Source organism: Pocillopora damicornis, chromosome 2 (genome assembly GCF_964200805.1).
Source record: "Pocillopora damicornis chromosome 2, jaPocDami1.2, whole genome shotgun sequence".
Classification (NCBI taxonomy): domain Eukaryota; kingdom Metazoa; phylum Cnidaria; class Anthozoa; order Scleractinia; family Pocilloporidae; genus Pocillopora; species Pocillopora damicornis.
Window position 1 is genome coordinate 17,938,033 of NC_142671.1, and position 24,586 is coordinate 17,962,618.

General features: G+C 36.3%; 2 protein-coding genes across 6 annotated transcripts; one reads left to right on the forward strand and one right to left on the reverse strand.

Annotated features, from left to right (window-relative positions):
* The first annotated feature begins 1,459 nt into the window (after nt 1-1,459).
* On the forward strand, nt 1,460-12,750 carry LOC113671172 (FHF complex subunit HOOK interacting protein 2A). Of its 4 annotated transcripts, none has more exons than XR_016183551.1 (22): nt 1,460-1,576; nt 1,748-1,826; nt 1,961-2,064; nt 3,163-3,231; nt 3,709-3,813; nt 4,136-4,258; nt 5,225-5,272; nt 5,944-6,069; nt 6,343-6,453; nt 6,566-6,648; nt 6,756-6,870; nt 7,360-7,436; nt 7,837-7,916; nt 8,219-8,331; nt 8,463-8,776; nt 8,863-8,953; nt 9,054-9,117; nt 9,269-9,480; nt 9,816-9,956; nt 10,281-10,390; nt 10,903-10,957; nt 11,588-12,750. XR_016183551.1 is itself a non-coding variant. In XM_027187382.2 (22 exons), exons 1-22 carry the CDS (start codon nt 1,532-1,534, stop codon nt 11,639-11,641), a joined length of 2,190 nt encoding a protein of 729 aa, XP_027043183.2. In that variant the 5' UTR covers nt 1,460-1,531; the 3' UTR covers nt 11,642-12,750. The 4 variants fall into 4 exon arrangements, 2 of the variants coding, with proteins under 2 accessions (XP_027043183.2, XP_027043184.2); XM_027187382.2 differs by having other exon boundaries at nt 9,269-9,351; XR_016183552.1 differs by lacking the exon at nt 5,225-5,272.
* On the reverse strand, nt 12,586-17,919 carry LOC113671173 (serine protease HTRA2, mitochondrial). Of its 2 annotated transcripts, XM_027187384.2 has the most exons (5): nt 16,196-17,913; nt 15,485-15,682; nt 15,223-15,255; nt 14,135-14,442; nt 12,586-13,584 (listed from the first exon to the last, which is right to left on the reverse strand). In XM_027187384.2, exons 1-5 carry the CDS (start codon nt 16,787-16,789, stop codon nt 13,419-13,421), a joined length of 1,299 nt encoding a protein of 432 aa, XP_027043185.2. In that variant the 5' UTR covers nt 16,790-17,913; the 3' UTR covers nt 12,586-13,418. The 2 variants fall into 2 exon arrangements, with proteins under 2 accessions (XP_027043185.2, XP_027043186.2); XM_027187385.2 differs by lacking the exon at nt 15,223-15,255 and having other exon boundaries at nt 16,196-17,919.
* Between the last annotated feature and the right edge of the window lie 6,667 nt (nt 17,920-24,586).

Genomic DNA, 24,586 nt, shown 5'->3' on the forward strand with positions numbered 1-24,586 from the left:
ATTCTAAAGGATATTTAAACCACTTCTGTGAAAATTAACCATTGCTTTATCAATAAGGACATGTTTGTGAGTTAACCCTGGTCATCCATAACGCATGCATATCCACTCATTAAACACACCATTGTTACGTGCAAAAGAGAATTAACTGTACGGCAAAAAAATCTAGACTAACTGGGTGACTGCCATTCTTACTTCGCGGAACCTAACTTCCTAAATTTGATCGGGAACTTCTTCATTTTAAAAGTTTTCGAAAACATCTTTCGACCATGCTTCTAGAATATACCTATGCAAATTATTGCCGCAGTTTTAAAGCAGCGCGCGCTTAATCAATTAAGAACACGAGTCAATTGTTACATCAAATTGCCAAATTTCTGCGTAGTGTTGAGAACTTTCTTCAAGTACCTTTTTGGTTGCATGGCGAAGAACATATAGACACTTCTGTAGCAGTAATCAATTGAAAATGGTCTCGACTGTGACTGAAAACAGGATGCAATCTTCGAGTGCTGTACCTGACGAAGACGAAAGCGCTGTCGACAAAATAAAAAGACAATTTCGGGAGCTCGAGAAACGTGCTAATAAATATTTTGAAGACTTGGATAAGGTGGAGGAAATGTGCTGGAAGGCTAAGGAAGATATAAAACGATTTCAGTTGAAAGCTGAAGCGGACAAGCAGATGGTGAAAAGAGATCGTGATGTTCAATTAAAGATTTACTCTTCGCTTCAAGAGATGAGTCATAAGTTAAAGAGAATGGAAATCAAAGAGAAGCTAAACACGGAAGAGGAAAAGTTGCCTGTCATGTCTGAAGAGGCAAGGAGAGCTTCACAATCTACAATAACTGGTCGAGTTTGTCACTATGTCAAGATTGGCTGTTTGTTGGTGGTGGATGCACTGGCTGCGTATGGAATGTTTAAATTGACGCAGCCAGTTTTCTTTGGATAAAAAAAAACAAAAACAAAAAAACAAAAACAAAAAAAACAAAAAAAAACTTAAAGCAAAAAAAAAAAAAAAACCAGAAAACAACAAAAAAAGGAAAAAAAACATGGCGCGTTCTTCCATCCAAGCCCTGGCGAAAGGTATGACGTTATAATAATGTTCACTTCGCAAGTTATTCTTATAATTTCAAGACATTGTCAAACAGAGAGGCAATGAAAAGTTAAAAATCATCAACCCGCGACCATCAAGTTTAGGCATCAACCTTGATTTTCCTCCCGAAATGTATCTGGCACCATCATCAGTAGTTGCTAGACTTGACTTTCAAATCTTGGTGGTGAAAGCTCTCGACTCAGAAAATCTCTTGTTTTTCTTTTATGCCCGTATTGCTTTGAATGAGAGTAGGCGAGCCCCCGATCGTAAGCACCGAATCAAAACTGCAGGAGAGTAAAAGAGAATAGATGTGTTGTTTTGCACGTTATTGCAGCCCTATGAAATTACTGCAGCATTATGGGAGACTAAGCATGCGCATGTCGAATTACACCTCAGCTGAACGAAATTCAAAATGGCGTAGTAAATCGATAAGGCAACTACTACAAAATGTTTCATAAAATAAGATCTTTCATCCATGAGGCAGTTGAAGCTGTAAGTCTGTGATTTTAATGATTGTAGAATTGCTCTTGTGGTACGAATTTGTGGACCCATCTGTTTTCTTGCACAGCTAGACAAGAAATTTTGAGCAATTTTCGGAGCTTGTAAACATCTCATATATTCACGTTTAAATTAAAATCTCACCATATTACTGGTAATTTTTAGCTCGCTCCTGACGTTCCTCCTCAAGAAACCTTTGTTTTCCACTGGAAGGCCATCACAAATTATTTCATAGAAGCCACAGGTAAGCCACGAAATCAATGTTTATGTTTACATGGTATACAATCCAACGTGCATATTTTAAAGATTATTACTTTTGTTTGCTTCCATGTATGCGTTTGATTAATTATCAAACGTTTCCTTTTTCATGATTGGCAGATGAGAAGGTTCCAGTGCAATCCACAAATATTCCATATCATTTGGAACAAATGTTAGATATTCTTAAGCATGAGGAAGATGACCCGTCCAGTGGAGGAACTACGGTAAATTTTAGACCAGAAATTTAATGAATTGATCTCTAGGCTAAGTTTTTTTCATTAAAACGGATGCCTTAAAAATCCCATTCAATCTTTCCAGTGATTATTGTCATCCCTTTCCCAATTACTGAAGCCAACAAATTATGGTTTCCCTGTAGGAAAACTGTAGATACTCTGCATTACCATGGACTCAGAACTATGAGGATATGCTCATCATGACCCAAAATTTCAGTTCCTCTTTTCACCAATTTCTGATCTTTTAAGTTCTGGACTACTTTACACATACAAAAAGATATGTTGTTAGTCATAGTATTGCTTTCTATTTTATTTGTACACAAAAAATTTCTAAACACCACAACGGACAGAGGCTTGTTTTGGGACTAGGCAGTTTATTAAATGTATATATCCTGTATAATATATCCAATTATATCAAAGGTATTCAATGGATATACCCTCCAGTATTCAGAAATAAATTACAAACACAATTGAAATAAAGAGATGATCAAAACTGCCTATAGTGAAGGCAAACTAAGACTCTCTTAGAGGCTATAAATAAACTTGTTGCTTGCTTGTTTGATTGCTGATAACACGTGCTAAAATAATTTAGAAGCAATATTTTTAAAATTATTTTGAAATTAAAATATGGTGGTGTGGTACAAGTCTTATGACATGCATTATTCTGAACAAATTGCTCAATCTAGGAAAGGACTAATATGTAGACTGCCAGTACCCAGTTTAGGCCTCTCAGTCATCAATATCTCAATTCATTTGAATAAGATTAATATTCACTTAAAATGGACAGAGACACACTCAAACCCAGCTTTGACAATGGTGTTAGTGCAAGGGAAATGTTTACACTTTGGTTCATATGGGCTCTGTTAGGTTCTTGAGGTTCTGGTGTAAAAGTTTTTTGCAGGGGAATTGAGTACAGCTGTGCAGTGTATATGTATTTTCTTGGACTCTGTCTCATGCAATTTTGTTCTTTTTTGCATTGATTTATCTTGAGTTTGAGTCAGTGATGGGCCATAGGTTTTAATGTATTCTTTTCTGGCAAGTAGTTTTCTTCATTTCTTTGTGACATTTTTACTTTTTTTCCTCTTTAAGGGTCCTTGTCTGGAATATCTTTTGCAGCATAAAATATTGGACACTCTTCACACTCTTGGCAGAGCAGATGTAGGTATCTTATGACATTTCCTTGAGGTAATCTGAGAGAGACCGTAGTGATAACTCGTGCAATGTATCTCTCACAAACAACTTATGTCAATCTTACCTCTTGGACATCTAAAATCACTAATCATATGGAATTGTTTAAATTTGAATCTTAAAGCCAATAAAATTATGACAAACTGGAAAATCAGTTTTTAAAAGCAAAGCTGAAAACATTCAACTGACCGATCACTTTTTATATGCAAAAAAGAAGTACGGGGCTTTTCACTTGTTTAAAAAAATCATGATGGTATTTCTAGTAAGCCTTTTTTGGTAGGCTATAGAATCAACTCAATGCATGGAATCAGTGTAGCTTTGTGTTTCATTATTTTACACTTCATAAGATTAACAGAGCTGACTTATGCATTTTGTTGTCAGTTTGTTACATATTCTTTGGTAATTTCTACCTCCATATCAAATCTTCTGGGATCCTTCATGTTTTAGTGTCCTCCTGGGATGAAACAAAAAGTATTGCTGTTTTTTGCAAACCTGCTGGCCAAGATGAAACAACCTCTTCTACCACATATAAATGTTTATCGTCCAGTTCATGTAAGTTTGGTTTTCCCTTACAAGTTTTTGTCAAAATTAGTGGGTATTAAATATTTTTATATACAACCCTGTGGTATCTGCCTATGTAAGAGTATATTTCAAGCAAACTTTGACTGTCGATTTGTTAATGACAATTATTGTGTTGAGGAATTATCAGTTAGTGTTAGTAATACATTATTTTCCAATTTCTCTTTAGCATAGTGTTTTTTGAAAAAGATATGGATCTTGTATATACACTGTTACAGTAGTATAATATATAGATCTCGTCTTTAGATTTTCATCTTCATTATTTTCAATTCTATTTTTTCTTTTTGTAACTCAGAGACTAATCAGACTCTGTGGTGAGGTGAAAGCTGCTCCTTCTGAAAATGAAGAAATCCATTTCTTATGTGTTGTATGTGCAAAGTTACGACAAGATCCATACTTAGTGAACTTCTTTCTTGAGGTGAGCTGAATACAAACTCACTCCCTAATCCATATTTGTTATTACTAATGAAGGCAGGGTGCCAAAATTTACTTTAACCCTTTAACCAATAAGAGTGACTGGCTTCTCATTTTTCCTTACAGTATCACCCTTGAGTAAAACATAAAAGTCATGAGAATAAAGGAATCACTGATCTTAAGAAAACCCTGATTGCCAAACAAATTCTCCTTGTTATTACCATAGGAAATGTAAAGAGAACAGTGTGGAGAATATGGATGATAATGTTAGGGTGAAAAGAGTCAAGAGGGAACACCTACATATATATATTATAGTTAATTTACTGCTTAACACATTGCATGTCCAAGTCTTCATGTAAAGACAGATAAATTATCATGGTAGATTTTTAAAGTTGTCCATGTTTTTAAATTTGATAAATCTCTGAATTAAATTGCTCTCTCTTATTTGATAAAACTCTGGAGTTACATTTATGGGTCAGTATCTTTACCTTTACATAATAATTAACAATTGTAGTGAGATCTCAGTAAGTTCTTAATGCTGGCAAATTGCTTTAAATATTTTTAAGTGTCTAAAGCTTGGTTTTACATGAAGTCATAGAAATTTTTCGTTTGTATTATACATGTATTCTTTGGCTGCTTCACTGAGCAGGCAAGATAAAAAAAATCTTGTTTTGTGGTACTTTTCAAATTATTTGGTGTAAACTTGTTTCTTATAATAAACCCTCCTTTTACTAAGCTTGATTGGTTGAGGTGGCCAGATAGTGGCCATGCACAATTTTGCAAACCTAGCAAATATCTAATAATCTTGAGCTCAAGCTTGTTCATTGACACATATTTCTAACTGTGTCATTGTGTACCATTCTAAGGGTTTCTGGTACTTCTGATACTCAATGTTACACATGACACTCCACTTTTATCTACATGTATAAGCAATAGGTGTATTTTTTGAACTGTCTTTTCCTGTTCTCAGACAAACTCTACTCCTACACCTTTTTTGTCTTCCCATGCTGGTGAGCCGGTAGGAATGTCTTTCTCTTTATTCTCAGACACCAATCATCCATGGTATATCAGGTTTATCCTTCACCTCCTGGCATACATGCACAAATACTAACTGCTTGTTCTATCATTGTTCTATTATCTTAAATGCATAATTACATGTATGAGTATCACTGGTATATAGAGTAAATGATACATTTGCTTGTTATAAACTAATTTACCCATCTAACAAACTATTTGGGATAATCCCATGCATGAAACATGTGCTGAAGAATTAAAATGGAATTTTAGAAACTAAGAGTAACTTAGCATCCCATGTGAGGTGGCTAAAATTTTCAAATGACATTAAATACTTCTGTCACTATACAATTGTATCATTGCTTATGGATACAGTAACCCTCAGCTAATACCTTGTTCAAGATTAAACATAAAATGCATTATAATTTTTTGTATGTAAAGTGATTGTTTTACATCACATTTAACTCAGTGTTTGAGACACTTTCAAAATATTTGTGACCTTACGCAACAATTGCAACGTACATTGTTCTACAAGTCATACTGTAGGTCTCATGAAATCTGCAGTTTTCATTGTTATAATGAGTAAGGATGTGAGAAAAAGAAGACGGTTTCTCAGCACAAACTTGAGTTAAAGTTGAACCATATAAATACAAGCCCATTATTGATTCTTTCCAGGCACTAGCTTCTTCTCCAGCATCAACAGCAGACTTAGATTCCATGTCTGGTCCAGTGAAGGCCCAAGGACGTGATAAACCAGATTATACCCTGGTTAATTCTCTACTTAACTTGTCAAAGAGTGAGGTAAACATCAAACTTTTGAACTTCTTTTTTTTTTTTATTATTATTTTGAAATTACTTTGTATTCTCTTCTCTGGTCTCCTTGTCAATCAGAAAAACTTGAATGAATAACTACATTGTTCTGGTAAAAAGACACAAATTCCTTGTATACAAATTTGTAATAAAGCTTTACACCAACTCTTCTGTGCTTTGTTCAGTGCTCATCTTTTTTTCATAAGCTGTTTGCAGCACATTTTCATAACAAAAATAATGTTACTACTGTTTGTTGCATTGCAGGATAGTAGAATAGCAGTGAAAGCTTGTGAGGGATTAATGCTGTGTGCCTCCCTTCCTGAGGATCATGCAGCTACTGTAATTATCCTGTACACTCCATTCTGTGAAGTTATGGTTAGTTCATAATAGAATTTTTTGCAATGTGTTATGCTATATTACATCTTTTGCTCTAACTTTGAGACTTTCACCAAATGTTAACATGATAATTATTTTCTAACCATTTCAGGCAGACAGATTAAAAGTATTATTTGATGCCTTGCCAAAAAATATAGAGCCACTGGATATTTCTGCTGTTGCTGCCAAATGGGGGTAGGTCTTTGACTTCAGTAGCTACACAAAATCTATGACTGTGACAGGGTTCCTAACTAGAACAGCTTGCATCATAATTATTAATAACATCTTTTATTTTTGGTCAGGCTTGACCATCAGAGTGATGACGAGGATGTTTCATCATTCCCTGGCAAGAGACGGTTGATCTCATTTTTTTCTTGGTTGGATTATGTGGATCAGCTTTCCAAAGAGGCACACAAGGTTTGTATGCAAAATTGAGCACTTACAGTGATTTCTTTTAAATCATGAAAGCACAGTATTAAGTGCAAACAATGTCTCTTTCAAGGTAGGAAAAATAATATTTAATGCTGCTACAAAATCTGTGCATTGTTTTCTAAATTTTGTTTTTCTCTGATAGTGGTACTAATTGGCAAGTAGGATTATCAATTTTTCAAAATTTCTTTTGCCATAGTGTGTATTGATCAATAAGCTAAGAACAAGTAGCCCAAATTTATAAGATGGTGTTGAAAAATTGTTGTGTAGTTTTAAAGCTGACATTTTAGATCCACAGGCATGAGATCCTTGGATGATTCCTGATTTTTACACTGGAGATAATCAATGTTTGTTGTGAAATAATTTTAAAAAATCCATAATTTACATGGTGATCCATCATTGGCTAGAAAAGAGTTGATAACTCTCATGATTTGTACAGTATGGTACCAATGCATCTGTATTGTTATTGTTTTATAGCTTGTGGCCAAAGCTTTAGCAGTAGGTGTGAGAGAACGTTTTCTACAGACAGTTATTGAGCCAGGTCTCATTCAACAGTGAGTGTTGTTTTGCTCAATCCTTTTGTTCAAAATTTAAGGAAATTATTTTGATAATTATAGTTTCAAAAGTGTGTCAATGTTAAGAAGCTACATAAATTAATTTGTGTAGTGTTTGAATACTTATTTCAGTCACTACAACTGTATTAGACTGAGGTGTTGGAATTGAATCAAGTGAATGTATTTCAATGAGAAATTTTGCAACTATACTTTTACCAAGGTGGTATTAATAAAATTAGAAAGTCATGTTTAATACTTGTGTAAATATGTTTATAATAAGCTAAATCCAGCATGTGTATTATAATCATAGGGTCTTACTTCATACATGTACATCAGATGTGCATTGTAAAAACATATGGAGCAGGCTGTGCTAAATCTTTGTATTTTATTTCATTGTTAGATCAGAGCTTGGTATTATCACTACGACAGCTGTGTTGAGGAGATGTGTGAAAGCTCTCACTTCACCTCAACTCCTACGAGGTATCTCCTCATACTTGTACTTTGAGAATTGTGGATGTTACCCTCCTAGCATTGGAAAAACTGATTGTTACAGACTGAGGAAGTTAAAGAAAAAGTGCTCCTCAAAATTTATTTTTTCTTCAATCCATTGTTTGTAAAACCTATAAAATGATTTTACTGTGTTATGAACTAATGAGGATAATTCTGTCTACTATAGACATAAACTTTAGGTAATTACAGCTGTAGGTAGCCTAAGATAGGTGATCACTAAGGTAGTTTTGCCACATGAATTTGAATCAGTATTTGTCTATCTTTTTCAACAGAAATGTGTATATTTCTACTTGGAGAGGAAACAACACCAGAAACTGCATTTCAAGCTGGAGATCATAAATTACGGCAGACACTTATTGAAAGATGTGATCACTTATCTGATGAGGCATGTGGATAAGATGTTAAAGTCAACTTTCAAATTTAAATGTTTTTTGTTTGCCCTATGGGCTAGTTTATTTTGGTAACCCAGGGTATTGAAGCTGCCAACTCCTTCCTTGTTTCATTATCTATTTTCAGGTCAGTATAGAAACACTAAAATTGTTTGAGACATTACTCGACAAACCCTGTGATATGATTCTAGACAATCTTGTACTCCGAAACCTGAAAACCAGAAAGTATTATGCTGTGCCTACAGTTACCAATGGTGATACAACAATTCACACACCAGTGGTAGAGAGCCAAGCAGAAATTTCACCAGCTACAACTCCTGTTAAAAAACCTCCACCATCACCAACATCACCTTCCACCCCTCCACTCACTCCAGATGGGTTAGGACCAGGACAGATTGGTAATGATATTGACAGAGAAGAAGTGGAACAAGTTGTAAATAGGTACATTTAAAAAAATCTATATGGCAATAGTATTTGTACAGATTTTCACACCATATTTTTGTCTCTATTAATGGTTTCTGTAACAGTTTTATTTCCCTAGTTCCTGATGAAATAAAAACATCAGCACTAATTGGTGATGCAGGCTATGACACATACTTGAGAGATGCCCACAGACAGGTAAATAGTTGAAGTTACTTCAATTGCATTATGTTTCTTTTTAATTACTTATCTGGAGAATCCCCGTTTTTGTTTTCTTAGTTTTTTTTCTTTCAAATAGTGTAATCAGCGTGCTTTACAGACAGCTGCATTTGGTTGGCCCTCAACTCCAGTGCCCCCTCATGGTAAATTGCTCAAGTTATCTCAACGTATACTGAGTTTGTGTGTTCATGAACATGTATATGTGATTATCTTTTATAAATCAAAGTGCAATGAACTTTTCTATCATGTACTAATTGAGATTTTATTTAAAGTTTTGACTTTTTTTTTTCCAAGATGTGGAAGACAGCAGAGAGAACTTTTACGAAGGGGCATTCTTGAGTATGCTCTTCAAGAAACTACAGAGACTGTTAGATCAGGTATTTTATTTGATCAGGCTAATCATGATTAAATTATTTATATTAAGTACATCAAGGTGGTGAACAGAGCTTGAAGATAGTGATAGCCAGTGTGAAGCAGATGTTCTTGAGTTCAACATTGGATGTAAGGTGAAGTGGGTTCATTGTGTAATAGAAGATTCGTACAGTGAGGAGGTATCAAGGATATCAGCCATCTCATCCCTCTACACCAAGAAAAATTGATAAATATAAATCTATATTAATTAGTTGAACATCATGGCATGCCCCTAGATGCAAATAGTGACCCCCTACCTGACTACACATCCTGTGTTAGGAAGAAAAAAGAAGGACACTTCTAGGTTATAGCTTTTACAGTGATTGTAATGTGTAAGTTTGTGGCTACTTAAAATCTGTGTTTAGATTGTTATTTGGAAGTAGGTGTTTTGACAGATATAAAAATAACAGTTAGATTCCTTTTTTGACAGCCATATGATGTGAACCTCCAGGTTACAAGTGTAATAGCATTGTTATCACAGTTCAATCATCCTCAACTACAAGAATTCCTACTGAATGCTTCCCTGCCTCTGTCACCAAACTGCCACTCTCTTCATTCAACTCTTCAAAATGTGAGTACTAGAAGGTATAATGTATATTTGAAACTTTATGATCAGTCAAATAATATTTGAACTTGATTTGTGTGTCTTGAAAGTCAGCAAAAAAGTGAGTGAAGTCTTTTTACCCTCTTGGTTTTCTTTACTTGTAATTTTTGGTTAATCTTGCCTCTATCTAGTTTGCTTTCATGATTTACTAAACATAACCTTTTCTAAATGTTCAGTTAACTTGAAAGTTTCATGTCTCATCGCAGAAGTTAAGAGGAGAAATTAACCTGGTATGATTTTTTTTAAATATTAAATAATGTTTGTATTACTCAATCCATTTATTATTTGTAGGTTGTTCAAGATCTGAGAGGCAGAGTACAAAGACTACCCAACTTTCAGAGAAATGTTGTTGCTATTAGGAGACAACTGATGGGCCTTGCCACATCACCTGAGCATAAGAGGTACGCAGCCTATGCATTTTAACTCCTAAGAGTGACTGGGATCTAATCTCTCCTTACAGTATCACTGCTGAATCAAACTGTAAGGTCAAGTCATGAGAATAAGGAAAATTATCAAAAACTATAGAAGCTCTTGATTTTCAACCAAATTATCCTTGTCAGTACAATAGGAAATTTATAAAAATATAGATATTGATGTGAAGGTGTAAAAGGTTAACTTGTACAGAGTAGCAGTATGTTACACTGGCGGCCAAAATAACTTATTATTTTATGAGCAGTAGAAAAGTTATTTTCATTTTAATCTTCAAGTGCAAATGTCGTACTACACAATTTAATAAGCACATTTAAAGAGCCAAGTGTTAGCTGTGACCATATTTGTAACAAAATCAAATACTACTTTTCATAATGTTTTATGATTATAGTGTAGTCTCTATTAATCATCTATGTCAACAAATTAATTTATTGAACCATTTGGCTTGATATTATTTAAACAAACTACTGTTATCATTTTGTAGTCTCAGTGAAAGCAACCTCCTTGAAGCTGCAATAGTACTAGAGGAATTTTGCAAGGTGAGAACATGTAGAAGAGCATACATTTATTTAGCATTGTTTGTAATGTTTGGAAAGGCATGGGGACAAGAAAAACATATATATGGCATGTTTTCAATTATTTTGTTCTTCCTTTTGTCTGATTTATGTGCAACAGTACAAAGTTAGTGAGGAATTTACCCTTAACCCTTCAATTCCCAGAAGTAGTCAACATGTAACTTCTCCCTGTAATATTCATACATTATTCAGCAAACAGGTAATGAGAATACTCAAACTTATCAGGTAGTAGTTATCCTGGTCTAACACTGAGTTCTCACACCAGCTAGAGGGGAGAATTAACCATCAGATCTTGGGATTTAAAGGATTAAATACCCAAGATCCAGTAAGCAATTCTTCCTTCTAACTACCGTTTATTGCTTTGTGAATTAGACAAACAAATGTGGTTTAATTTAACTAGAACATTTCATGTTGCCACATATCTGTTCAGTAGTAGATCACAGATGACCTTAAAATGTGGTGAAAACCCAAAAAATTGGCACAAGGTACAACCAAGTGTCTCACTGATGCAACCTTCCCTCCTTAATTATGAATAAAATGAATACTGTCATGTTAACCTTCATATTAATAAAATAGTTCTACCTTTTGAAACAGGAATTAGCGGCAATTGCATTTGTTAAAGCAACAGAGAGGGTACAAGGCCGATGACAGGATGACTAGTTGATTGCATGAACACAGTAACTTGTGTATATCAATAAATATAGATCTAGATAATATATTTGTGGCTTTATTGTTTGGTTCCCTTTTAATGGAAAGATATGGGACCAACCCCATGGATTTGGGGATTTATAAAGTTACAGGATGTGTTCAGGGGGGGTTTACTTTGTACTGGCTTTTTTTGCAAACTTAGGTAACCAAGAGAGGAATCACCTTGAATTTATTAGAGTCTACACATAATTTTAAATGAGTTGTATTCATTTCAGTAATAGTTACTGAAGTATGTTTGAAGTGTGTGTATACCCCAGGGCTGTTGGATTTAGTCTCTGCTGTTTCTGTGGGTGTGATCTTAACAGTAGTTGTAAAGAGATTATTTGTCTTATTCAAGTTGATCATCAAACATTTATCATGTCTTTTTTGTGGTTGTCTATGCAACCTGCAGAGAGTGATAAATTAAGACACATTGTATATGCACCAAAATGATTAATTTTCAAGTCATTTAGAAGGTTCAAATTGGCTCGAAAAGAGATATTGAATTCCAGAAATGTTATACAACATCATATTTTGTACATTGGTTTCAAATAGTGAAAATTATTTCTGTACTTGGTTGAAACATTCTTGTTGTGGGGATTAACCAGGTACCAGTAATATATTTTGCATAATGTGGTGTAGGTGATCCATAATTACAAACAATGCGATGATTCCTTAACACTTGGATGAGGCTAAAAAGAAATAAAATGGTAGCTAATTGTAATTGGGAGTTGTCTACTTTACAAGGATTTTCTGGAAATGGAAAAAGATGATGGTAAATTTTAAGTTGTTGAGTAACTAAGTAGCAGTTTTCAAAGAATCCTCTCTTCAGTATACTTAGGAAGTCTAAAGGGAGATATAAATTATAATAACACTGCACACTTGTCATCAAACTTTATCCTACATTCTTAATTTTAAGTTTGGTTTTATTCTCTTAAAGGTGAAAAAGTTGAAATATTTAATAATAGTATTATTAAAAAGATTATCTTGCACACATCTTGCAACTATATTATGTACTTCAACTGTTGGAGATATTTGTAATAAAAATTTTTTACCGGGAACAAGACAAACATGTGTGATGTCTTTTCTGTTTTGCAACACATTTTTAGCAAAAATGTATACTATTACATTTTCACATGCACAACTGTACATAGTAAAAGTATGCAAAACTCAAGATTCCAATCTCAAGGAAGTCTTTTGGTGTGTAAACTCATAAACTTTGGATTCATTTATTGATCTTGAATTTGTTTATTGAAAAGGTGTTCTAAAATCGCACTTTGAGTAGTGGTAGAAACTTCCTGCTCTTCTTTGATTAGTCACTCTTCCTCCCCTTGAATAGATCAACTTTCTCCTTTTGGTAGTGAGAAGGCTTAAAATGATATACATTTTAAGATGAGGCACCTGCTTTGAATTTAGTTGTCTTCTGCCTCACAATGCACTACCAAACACATTGACCATGTGTGACAGCTCATTCCCTCATAATTTGCTTTTTATTTGAATCAGAGCACATCATTTTACCAATTTATGGTAGTTTTGAAACTTCCTCTAGTGAGTTTCTGGAACTGGTTGATAGGGAGTGAGATGTGTGAAATTATGTTGCCTAGTTGGTTATCCTTTGGATATTTTCTTACACTGGGCTTCCTAAATAGACAGCTTGTGAAGTGAAGAACTGTAGGAAATTTAATATTAATCAAATTTATTATGTGCCAAGACAGATGTAAAAGCCCTGAACAAAAATTTATCCCACAACTTCAGGTTCAAGCGTGAACTTGAGATGCTTATCCCCTCTCTTTACTTCAACCTCAAAGGTTTCTCCTCTGTTTACATGTCGGTACACTTCTTTATTGGACACTATTTTGTTGCCATTTATTTTTGTTATTATATCACCAGGTAGCACACCAGCCCTGAAAGAAATAATTAAAACCATCTTAAAATCATATGTATCTCAAGCATTAGTCTAAAATAAAATCTTTGCCTTCATCTCCAATTGTAGGTAAAAAAGTCTTCCTGGTTTATAATTAAATGGTTGAGAGAGAAAACCTATTCTTGAGTTTTATAATCCCAGAATAACAAGCACTACAACTAAGTGAAAGGTGAGTTGGAGCACAAGAAGTTCAAGCCATAGCACCTTTCCTAAAATGGCTTCCAAATTAAAGATGAATAAATTTGACATGAAAATACATGATCTGGATATTGTGTTCTGACCAATGTGCCTCACTATATCAAATAAATTTGTGCTTTGGGTCCAACAAAGATGGTATAGTTCTCAAAACCCCTGACTGTATATCCACGGTTCCATAATTCCCCAATTTATTGTATTCCTGCATTTTTGCAGCTATGAAGTCACTATTTCACAGCTGAAAAACAAAATCAGGGTGCTTATTCAGAAGCCAAGTTTCCTCAGCCACAATTTTTGGAGAAGGATTTAATCCAACAATTTTTTCAAAATCCTACCTATGTGCTGGTGATCCATAGTTAACTTGTGGAATAAACACTCCAGATTTCACTTTATTGAAACTTTGGTCCCTTTGCCGCAGTTGCTCCAGTATCTGTGGAGTCAGTGTCAACATGCTGACACCAATATACCAGCGTTCATATGGAGCCAGTTGTCTCTTCAAACTTTTGTTCTGTGTGAGTTTACCACTCTTAAATCTCTCTATTGCTTGTGATAGAAACTCTTTAGCAGTGTCAATAGGTATGGAAAATGAAATTCCACTCGCAAATCTTACAGTTATTGCATTGATCCCAATAACATGACCATCCTAAAACAAAACAAAAGTCTTGTCAGGAACTGGTATTTCAACTAACAGTAAAAATTATGTTATAAATGCAGTGCCCATTCAATTTACCTACAATGTAAAACCATCAGGCATGCACACAAGGTAATAAGTTTGTTGAGGTGGTGAAAGGTGGTTGCAGTAATGAGTTTGTGGAAATGAAGGTTTGCACTTGGAAAATAAAGAAAGGTTTGGTGTGCCATAGACAACTACAAAGTGATTGGGGACAAGGCTGTGTGTGTGTCTAAGAAGGAGGTGTAAGATAAACTGTAATCTCCTTAATAATAATATGAAGAGCCTTGTAGTGATGACACTTGTAGTTTACATTTTAAAATTTTAATCTATCCTCTGTTTTACTGAACTACATGTGTAGAGCAAAGGAAACGTTAGTGAAAAAGAAAAAAAAAACACAATGACTATAGAAATATTCATGTTCATTCAGGTCTGCAGTTGGTTAGTATACATAAATGAACACAAAAAGGATTCAATAAAGGGTAGTAACATAACCATTATAAAAGAGGTGGAATGGTAGAGTTTTACCGACATGACTAAATGATATCATTCTACATAAAACAAAGAAAGACATGGCTTGAAATAGTAATTAACTTCCTTTTTAATAAATATGACCATTCATACAAAGCCAAGTGAAGATCTCTGATTTAAGGTATAAAACAGGGAACAGGGAATCTTATTGATATTATTGTTCATGATCTTAAGGATTCTTCCAAGATCATCAAACTCTTTTCTCTATGTCTTCATACACACCAGATTAACCAGAGGTCCTCCTGAGTTTCCAACCTTAAGAAAGAAACAGATTCAACTTAAAATCAGCCCGATAATCAAAATGTAGATAAAATTTTTATGGCTCCTCAAGGCTTCAAGCTCAACTTTTTTCAAAGTCACCATTTGACCACCTAAAATCCAAGAGAGGTTGCCACAGTGATTTAAGAGTAAAGTGATTACAAAAAGTTGAAACAACATCATGTACTGTAAGTAAAAAACTTCCATTTGCTGGAAATCAAATTACATTTATTGCTGCATCTGTCTGGATATATTCCATCTCCGGGTTTGGAAGTCCAATCTCTCCACCTGCACGATGCACTGTACTGACAATCCCAGCTGTTATAGTGTTACTGAGCTGGAGAGGGCTGCCCATAGCTACAACCCACTCTCCTGGTCTAATTGTAGATGATGAACCAAGGGTAAGTGTTGGGAATTTAATATTCTAGAATGAAGATGAGAGAGCCTGCATGAAGTATTTAACTTATTATTAAAATATACTGGTAAACAAACCTTACATGTTTGTTTGTTTGCTATGTTATCACTCTGATTGGCTGAAAAAAAATGCAGTTTCCAGTTAACACAATGCAGAAGAGAGGTTATTCAGGCCAGAAAAGGGTAGTAAATATTCAGCTGGGGTCTCAACATAAAGAAAATTGTTGGTTTGATTGAACACAACTTTTGTGGCCAAGTAACACATATAAAATTTTCAGGGTTAGAAATTATTATCTAAACATTATATCAGCCCACTTTGCCGCTGCATAATTTATTATGTTATCAACATGTAATCACAATTTTTCATGTGCAATTTGGAATTAATAAGCACTAATACACATTTTAAAAGACTGCTGGCCCTATCAACTCATGCAATTTTGTTTGTTATTGAGAAAATTTCTTGAGCTATTATCCACTAAAAGCAACGCAACCCTAAAAATGTAAATTTTAGATAAGTTTGTACCTTATCCGACTCTAGCTGCACGACTGCCAGGTCATTTTCAAAGTCAAGATCTACAACGATGCCACTAAATTCCCTTCCATCCTTTAGCTTCACAGTCACTTTTGTAGCGTTCTCTACGACGTGTGCATTTGTCAGAAGCATACCGTCCTCAGTTACTATAAACCCAGAACCCGAGCTAATGGGACCTGTGTGTCCCATGAACCCGAATCCCGCGCGTCGTCCCGTGATTTCTATGTACACAACAGCGGGTGCAGCTTTTTCCACAGCGTCTGCAATAAAGTTGAACGTTGTAGATCGTGGGGGTGATCCAGAATCGGCTGAATTTACCCCATCCTGAAATTTTGTCTTTGCTGCAACCGTCAGGCTACGATTACCAGCCAGTTCATTCTCTCTGTGCTTGGATAACAGATATCCAAGGGAGAAGCCAACAGCTAATGAACCCAATAAAGTCCAGGGAAATCGTTTACTTATTTCTTTTGTTTCTATACTAAATCTCCTACACAAAGGACGAATTTCTCTCTCTTTCCATCGATGTGAAGGCCACAACACTTCTCGACATTTAGGCCATCTTCTCCACATACCCTGAGCCGCCATTTTGATGAAGAGTATCAGGAACCACTCTTCCCCGGAACGATTGCGTCAAGGCGGGTCCTGGGAACTAAGGAAAAGTCTCACTAGTGGTTGTAGTAGTAGATCTTTATTTAAACTCAGTTAAGAGTCTTCAGTTATACTAATAGTATTTTAATTACAATCATCTGTAAAAATTTAAAATAACTATAAAAAACTATTTACAAGATTACCGAGAGGGAATCGAATGTTTCAAGTGCGCGGTTGATTTCCTTCTTAAACTGCCCAATTGATCTAATCGCCCTAATATTCTCCGGAAGATAATTCCACAGTAAGGCACCGCTATAGCCAAAGCTACGTTTCAAATAGTCAGTGCGCGGCTTGGGTAAGTTTAACTTACGGAACGAATCACACAAGTCATAGTCTGTGTGTTGCTCACTGATTAAATCATGCAAGTACACTGGGGCTAACCCGTTGAGGGATTTAAACATCATTATAGCTTTCTGCTTTCTTCTTCTTAATGATAGCTGGTCCCACTTCAAAGTTTCAAGAAGCAGGCTTGAGTTTACCTCACAGTTGGCTTGTAGAATAACCCTAGCTGCTCGGTTTTGCAACTTTTGTAGTTTCTCACATAGATAAGAACTCAATCCATCCCAAACGGGGGCACAATAATCGAAATAAGGTTGGATTAAAGCGTTATATATTTGTACTGCAGTGGACTGAGAGATGAGGGACCTAATGCGCCTCAGAGCACCTATTGCCGAGGATATCTTTCTGCATAGTTCTTTGATGTGATTAGACCATGAAAGTCGGTCATCAATAATTAAACCTAATGATTTGGCATGCTTAACCCTGCAAATTGGGTGGCCATCTAGTTGGATATTAATCTCACTACAATTTTCTGCAAGGAACTTTTGACGAGTGGACCACCGATAGCATTTAAGTAACAAAGGGAATACATTACAAAATTGTCTCAAATACATCCACCATTGTATTTTCCCAATGAAAATTGGCCGGAAACGGACGGAGCGCGCGGCGCAGGCGCCTATCAGCGATTACTCACGGCAAACAAAAATAATAATTCAAGAGGACATGTGCCTACAAAATGTCTCTCATCTCTCTCGTGCTCATTCGGTCGGCGCGTATGTACTTGGGTGTTATTTTTATCCCTCACCGCCTTTCGCACTTTGTTTTTTTTTCCTTTTTTGTATGGGATTTTAACGTCATCCCGGCTTCTGGCACGATCTCGGCGATATATCCTGAAGGGGAAACCACAGCGTTGTCCTAAGCCACACCAGCGATGCAATTTCCTGTTAATTTTTTTTAAAATTTGATTTATCCAATTTAAGTCTAAAATTGATTTTAAGTGTAGAAGCCACCAGATTAAAAAAGGCACATTCAAGTTTTAAGGGGAATAAAAATAAAAACGGAACACGGAAAGTGATAGACATGAAAAAGGGAACGGCGAAGTGAATGTACGTAACGGATTCAAAAGTCACCGCGAAAGTACTAAGGGTCTTGAAACGCAGTAAAACGAGCCAGTGTAATACAAGAGAAAAAACCTTCGTAACAGCTACCAGCTCATCAATCTTTTCAGCATTTTTCATTTCTATCCAAAATAGGCGAACTAGTGTTTTAAGAAGGTACCCAAAAGGAAAGGGTTATCATTTCGTCAAGAGTAACTTGCGAACAGGCCCTCATTATAAGTGCTTTGGTACGAGTGTTTCTTCACCCGCCAGAAAGTATCCGACGACAAGAGGTCAGCAAGGGGTCTAGCACTTTAAAAATAAGTCCAAACCCCTCCCAACTCGTCTCAAATCTTGCCGCTGGCGGAAAAACGCGCCGGCTAGCCAGCCTACAGGCTTGCTCGCTGGCTCTCGAGTATATCCTCATCGAAAAAGAACTTAAAACTCGGAGGCGGAGTATCTCCAGTATGTTCACAATCCTCGGGGAAAGATTATCGCAAAAGAAACATCTTCCACCGTTGAACAATAAAAGGTTATCAGTCAAAGATAGCAAAAAGCCGATTACCAGTACCCCTGGCACTCGCTATAATTTCGGTTATTTCAAAACGACAACCTTTAAGTTAAATGTTATTTTATAACCCTCTGAAAAAGCTGCTTTCTTAGGTGAAGAAGAAGCCATGGAAATATGATAAAAATGACAAGAATAAGAGCTCTTGTCGTAGGAAGTTATTCCTTCTCATTGTTGTTATCTTAACTTAAATTCTATGGAAAGGATGCAGAAGGTTCACGGGAATAATTTTTTTTTGGACCCTGAAAATTTTGAGTAGTTCCGCTTGATCTTCTTTTCATCAAGTTACCAAAGTTGCGACGGTGAAATATTTTTCTGGTATTCACAGTGCGCGAACCACCATGATAACTACTTTGCTTGCGCTCATTATTGACTGTTTTCAACTTTGACCTCACGAGTAGACAACCGTCACAAATGCTTTGAGTGGGGGAGGAAATTTAACAAATTCTATTAACTCTTCTGTCGACACACGCGTACATGCCCTCCAGAAAACTAGAAATTATCAAAGTGGGAGATATTTGCCGCATGGAATTTCGAATAAACCGTTATCTAATTTCCATTAACTAGCTCAAGAATGTAATCCAGACAAAGTCAATTATATTCAAAACCAGGTTCACTGAAATCGCCACGGGAATCGAAATGACTACGACTGAAAGCCTCTCTCCCTCCGGAGGTTTTCCCTGTAATTCCCATGACTGTGACTGAGGCAGAATTTCTCCTTAATAATATCAATACAATATCAAGCAGGAAAGTGATGGGAATAGAGAAAAATATAAATTAAGGAATTATTAGTCGATCCAATACCAAGTTCAATGAGCTAACATTGTAACAATTGCATTGCAGACAGTAAGGAGAATTACTAAATAGACCTTGGGAGAGAAGAGGTTAACAAAGCCTTCTCAGTGTCGTCAATAGCCTTCTCTTTGACCACTCATTCAAGGTTTTACTTTTCAATATATGTTGGTGTCAGTAATTTTGCACAGTGCTGTGCGCGGTCTTAAACCAACCCCATAAAAAGAATAGTTGACACTTTGTTGACACATTTTTTTCATCAGTTGCAATCACCGCAGGATATCGATAATCCTCTCTGAATATAACTTACGAAATTAAGAAAAATTGAGAATAATCTATCTTAAGCCTTAGGGTCCACTAAAATAGACCATCGTATTTAGTTTGGAAAATAGAGAACAACTTCCCTTCGCGCTGCTTTAAAGGTCAAGGAAAGTCTCACGTATGTTCAAGTGGATCCTTTTCTCTGATACTTACTGAGTCATCAAGGTGTTATGCAGTCACGTATCATTTATTCCTCTAGCAAACATCCTCAGAGATTTTACCCAATCTTGATCTCTGAATGATAAGAAAAGAATCGATTAAAGCAGAAGTACTGATTCATCCGTATGGCTCGGTAAAACAACTAAACGTTTTCCATGGGAAGTAGTAAATGGCCTTATCAAGAACTGGCTCAAAACCCAACTTCCCTATCTGATGAAGGGCTAACTCGCGAAATGTCGGCTTTAGAGACTCGTTACGATGGCCAATTCACATTATCATCTCAGTTGATTAAACCAAATTATCTTTGCTATCTACAATTTGGGAGTATAAAACGGAACAACGCATCATTCTTCACTGTTTTATGTTCCATAACCATTTGTTACTTATCTAAGGAATTTTTGTTAACTGATCCTGAAAAAATGCTCCACGAATTTAACATTCTTGTGAAGAAAATAAGAGAGATAGTAAATTTTAACTTAAGCCGTCGAAAAAAAGAAAGATTTTACTGGTTTTGTCCATCGCGTGTGACAAGTCTGAGTCCCCCCCCCCCCCCCTCCCAAAACCGGGCTTTCGACCCCTTATCATTATTCTACTTCATCTACACGCACAACACTTTCGTTTTGATACGACCTTGCCATCGGGTATCGCGCTCCTATGCTTTACCACTGAGTTAGAGAGAACTCGATTGCTATAGGTTAGCTCATTTATTATCAGGTTCATACGTTCCAAGTGAGTGGGGTTCGATTCCCCAACGAAGTTGGTGTCTGGTGACCCTCGGTCTATGGTGAACCCAAACCTAAGGCATTATAAGTTACCCATGGGTTTGATCAGACTTGATGTACGGCAGACATTGCACCGTCCTCACGAGAGCTTGGCCGTTCACCTCAAACACACACTCACAAGAAAGGTTCAAGCGTCCTACATAATGCAAGAAACAGCAATGGCATTCCTGTTGCGCTCTGTTGCGCACTCGAGATGTTATCGATGTTTTTTTTTATATATTTGAAGTGTTATTGATGAAGAGTTTATCTCGGAACTATCATTTCTTCAACCAAAAGAATGTCTGGTAGAGATGGTACTATGCTATTTATCTCTTTCTTCTGGGTGGGCGCCCTTAAATCGCGATTGAAAAAATGTCGCAAAAATGATAAAAGAACTCCTATAATGTATATCCACAAGTTTATTCCGGTAATTTGTTGAAATCATATTTCACATGCAGGAAGTAGTTGGCAAACGTGTAAAGACACTAAAAATTGACTACTCCATCAATTAGTGGTCATAGAGTTCTCTCAAGTGGACATGGACAATTATTTGTGTTATGTACCTTTGGCCCTTGTGTGGACAACGAAAGCGCACAGAAATATAATAATGAATTAATATGGTTAGGTTGATCGAGAAGCTAACATAATATAGGGGAGAAAATATGTGGTAATAAACTTTTGGAGATTCTGTAATTAGGAAACAGGTCAGGTTTCTGATGATGTTAATTATAAGATGTTTAGACGGTGTTAACTTTTCACACCCAGGTTCGCGATAGAGACTATGCAGCTTAAGTTATTCCGTGAGGTTATCGTGGAGAGCGATTCAAGTGCAATAAAGAGTTTCCAATTATTTGAATACTTTCTGCTGGCTAACATAACACTGGTAATGCAAGTCTTTTTTCTTTGGTCTTTCTCTTCACAGTGATAATGTTCCCTCGCATTTGTTTTCCAGCCAAAAAAGCATAACCATAAAAGCTTTCACTATGTCTAGTTTGCAAGAAACATCCGTTTCCTGTAGTCATCTTTCTAGGTATTTGTGTGGGTGATGCCATTCTAGGAATTCGCCTTTTGGTGGTTTGAAAATGATCACTGTTTTTTCGAGACCGACATGTTCCCATTTTTACTTTCTTGGGCTGCGCAACTGAGCAACAAATTAATATTAGCATGATGCCATCCCTTTCTTTTTATCTTATCCAGAAACAAAAAAAAAAAAAAAAAAAAAAACTAGAGTCAAACATGACTTCGTCGCGGAAAATAGAAGACTTAAACATCTTTCGTGTATTTTCCGCCCAGATTTCAAATGGAAACTCGAGAGACTTTCCTTGAAGGATATCAGTGCAAGGAAGGAAGTTTACCGACAAAACAAAATTAGCATTAGCTTACAAAAATCTATTGTCGTTGACTTTTGAAAACAGAACATAACCTCCTTAAGTTCACATGCACTATTCCTCACTGTTCAGTGTTCCATACACAATTGTCACCAGAGTGGGAAGTTGTGCCGATCAATATCGTACGTTTATTTCAGTCGTTCGCAAATCGTGATCATGTTCTCAGATAAACCCCACTCTAAGTTAAGAGGCCAGAAAAGGATCCGACCAAGCTCTAGTACATACACCTCTTCCTAATAGTCAAGTGAAGCATTTATCAACAGAACCCTAGTTACACGGCACCGCCGACATTTCATTTAATTTGCTTCAGGCTAGTCACCTGGATGGTCCTCCAGGATGGTCTCTTTCGGCTTTGTCCCACAAGGGGAAGCATACAGGAAACTTTACTTTTCAACCAGTCAGGAAACCAATACAAATATCCTTACGTCGTTTTAATTGCATTTCGAAAATTTGTTATGATGTCCGCTTGTTTTAATCCATCAAAATAGATTCACACTTTTGACTTAAATGCCAAGATCTGTTCCGACAGAGAGCTAATTTGAAAGTTTCTCGCATAATGCGTACAGCTGCTAGCAAGTATCGTCAAATCCGTTTCAGGCGTTCAAGAATAACATCAGTTTTATAGCTGCTCAAGTTTTTATCTAACTTCTAAATAGGTCGACCTAAAGGTACAGTAACCCTAAAAATTGATAAAACTAAAGGGAATCTGATGATTTGAACTACAAATATGCAACTTTTATATCTCGATTTCGTGATGTCGACAGATCTTCTTAAGTCCCGCAACTTCATTACACCCGGCACTGTGTGTGGCATGAAATACGGACAATAATAAATGAATAAACGAAAGAAATATCGCTACAAAGACCTTCCAGGCGAACAACACTTTCTCGATGAGGTTAAATAAGCCATCTGCGCGTTATCTTCTCAGTTGTTCAAGCTTTGGAGCCGACTATAAGTTTCCTGCGCGATCATTTTTGTTTGGAAGTTCCTGGGTTGTTGTTGTTGTTGTTTTTTTTTTAACGATTCCTTTCGTATTCTTCCTTTCCTTTCTTTCTACTGTTACGAGTACAGTACGTTCGGTTAGCGAAGTTATGAGAAAGAAGCGTGAAAAAATTGACAACTGTGGTAGCACTAACACAGAAGAAGAATTTCCGCCTTTGGAATTTCATGTTGCGTGCCTCAGCTTATCAGTACTGTATAAGCTTGTCTTAAGAAAACATAGCCCAGACTACCTATGGTTGGCCGCCACTCCTACCGGTTTTATCACATCAATTATTTGGCCGTAACACAATCACCTGATAGTGTTATCACTCAGTTTGCTTTATTATTAATATTAATTACAATTAAATTCAATTTATTTACAATTTGCTGGCAATATACCGTTTTAAAATATGTTTCCTTGAACTTAAAAAATGCAAAATTCTTTACAATCCCGAGTAAGTTCTTAATGCTGCAAGGTTCTTAATAAACCGCCCCATAATTTACATAGCATTTTCCAAAATAAAGTCAGCGTTCTCGCAAATAAATCTCTGAATATGTCGGTCGCAACGCGACGATTATTCAGTCTACAAACCAATGCACCATGACATTAAGTGGTGTCGGTGAAAACGGCTGGAGATTGTCATCGTTGTTGAAGTTGACGAAGAGATTCGATTCGGCCGCAATATTAAGGGCCCCTACTCGCACTTACGACTTTTACGTGAATTCTCCAATCTCCTCTACAGCGAGAAACTCAACCAAAAAAGCTCACAAATACTTGACAAATTTCTCTTCCACATGGAGAGCATAAGTCCAAAGTAGAGTCTCTTGGTAAAAAATCGCGCAGATTTTGAGTTAGACGAGCCGCGTCTTTTGATCCATACGCACCAACGTAAGCCTCCTCGTAGCGAGTTTTATACGCAGCCGCCTCGTTGTCCAGCCTGGCGTACTCCTCTAAAAGACAACGAGTCAAAGAACTAGAGCTTGATCTTCTTCGAGAATCTGTCTTTTCAGCCATGGTTAGTTTTCTTTTCAATGTAAATCGCGAAGACTCCGGAGCTCTCCACCTCTCTTTATTTCACAACAACGTAACCTCTTCTAAGCAGTATGCGGAAAATTTGCTATTTTATGGACAGTCAGGTCAACGCCAATAACTTTTCGACAGCTTGTCATGAGAACATCATTCACAGCACATCTGGTCTTATTCTTATCCGACGGAGACGTGATTGTGTGTTGAATCAGCCAAGCTGCACGGAGCACCGCCCGGTTGGGTCGATCTAAATTTAGTACCACCCACCGGAGGTGAAGTGTTTTGGTCCATTGTTATGCAGGTGAAACGGAAGCACGTCACATCTCTATTTCAAGATCTACGCTGTCTCACAACCTGACAA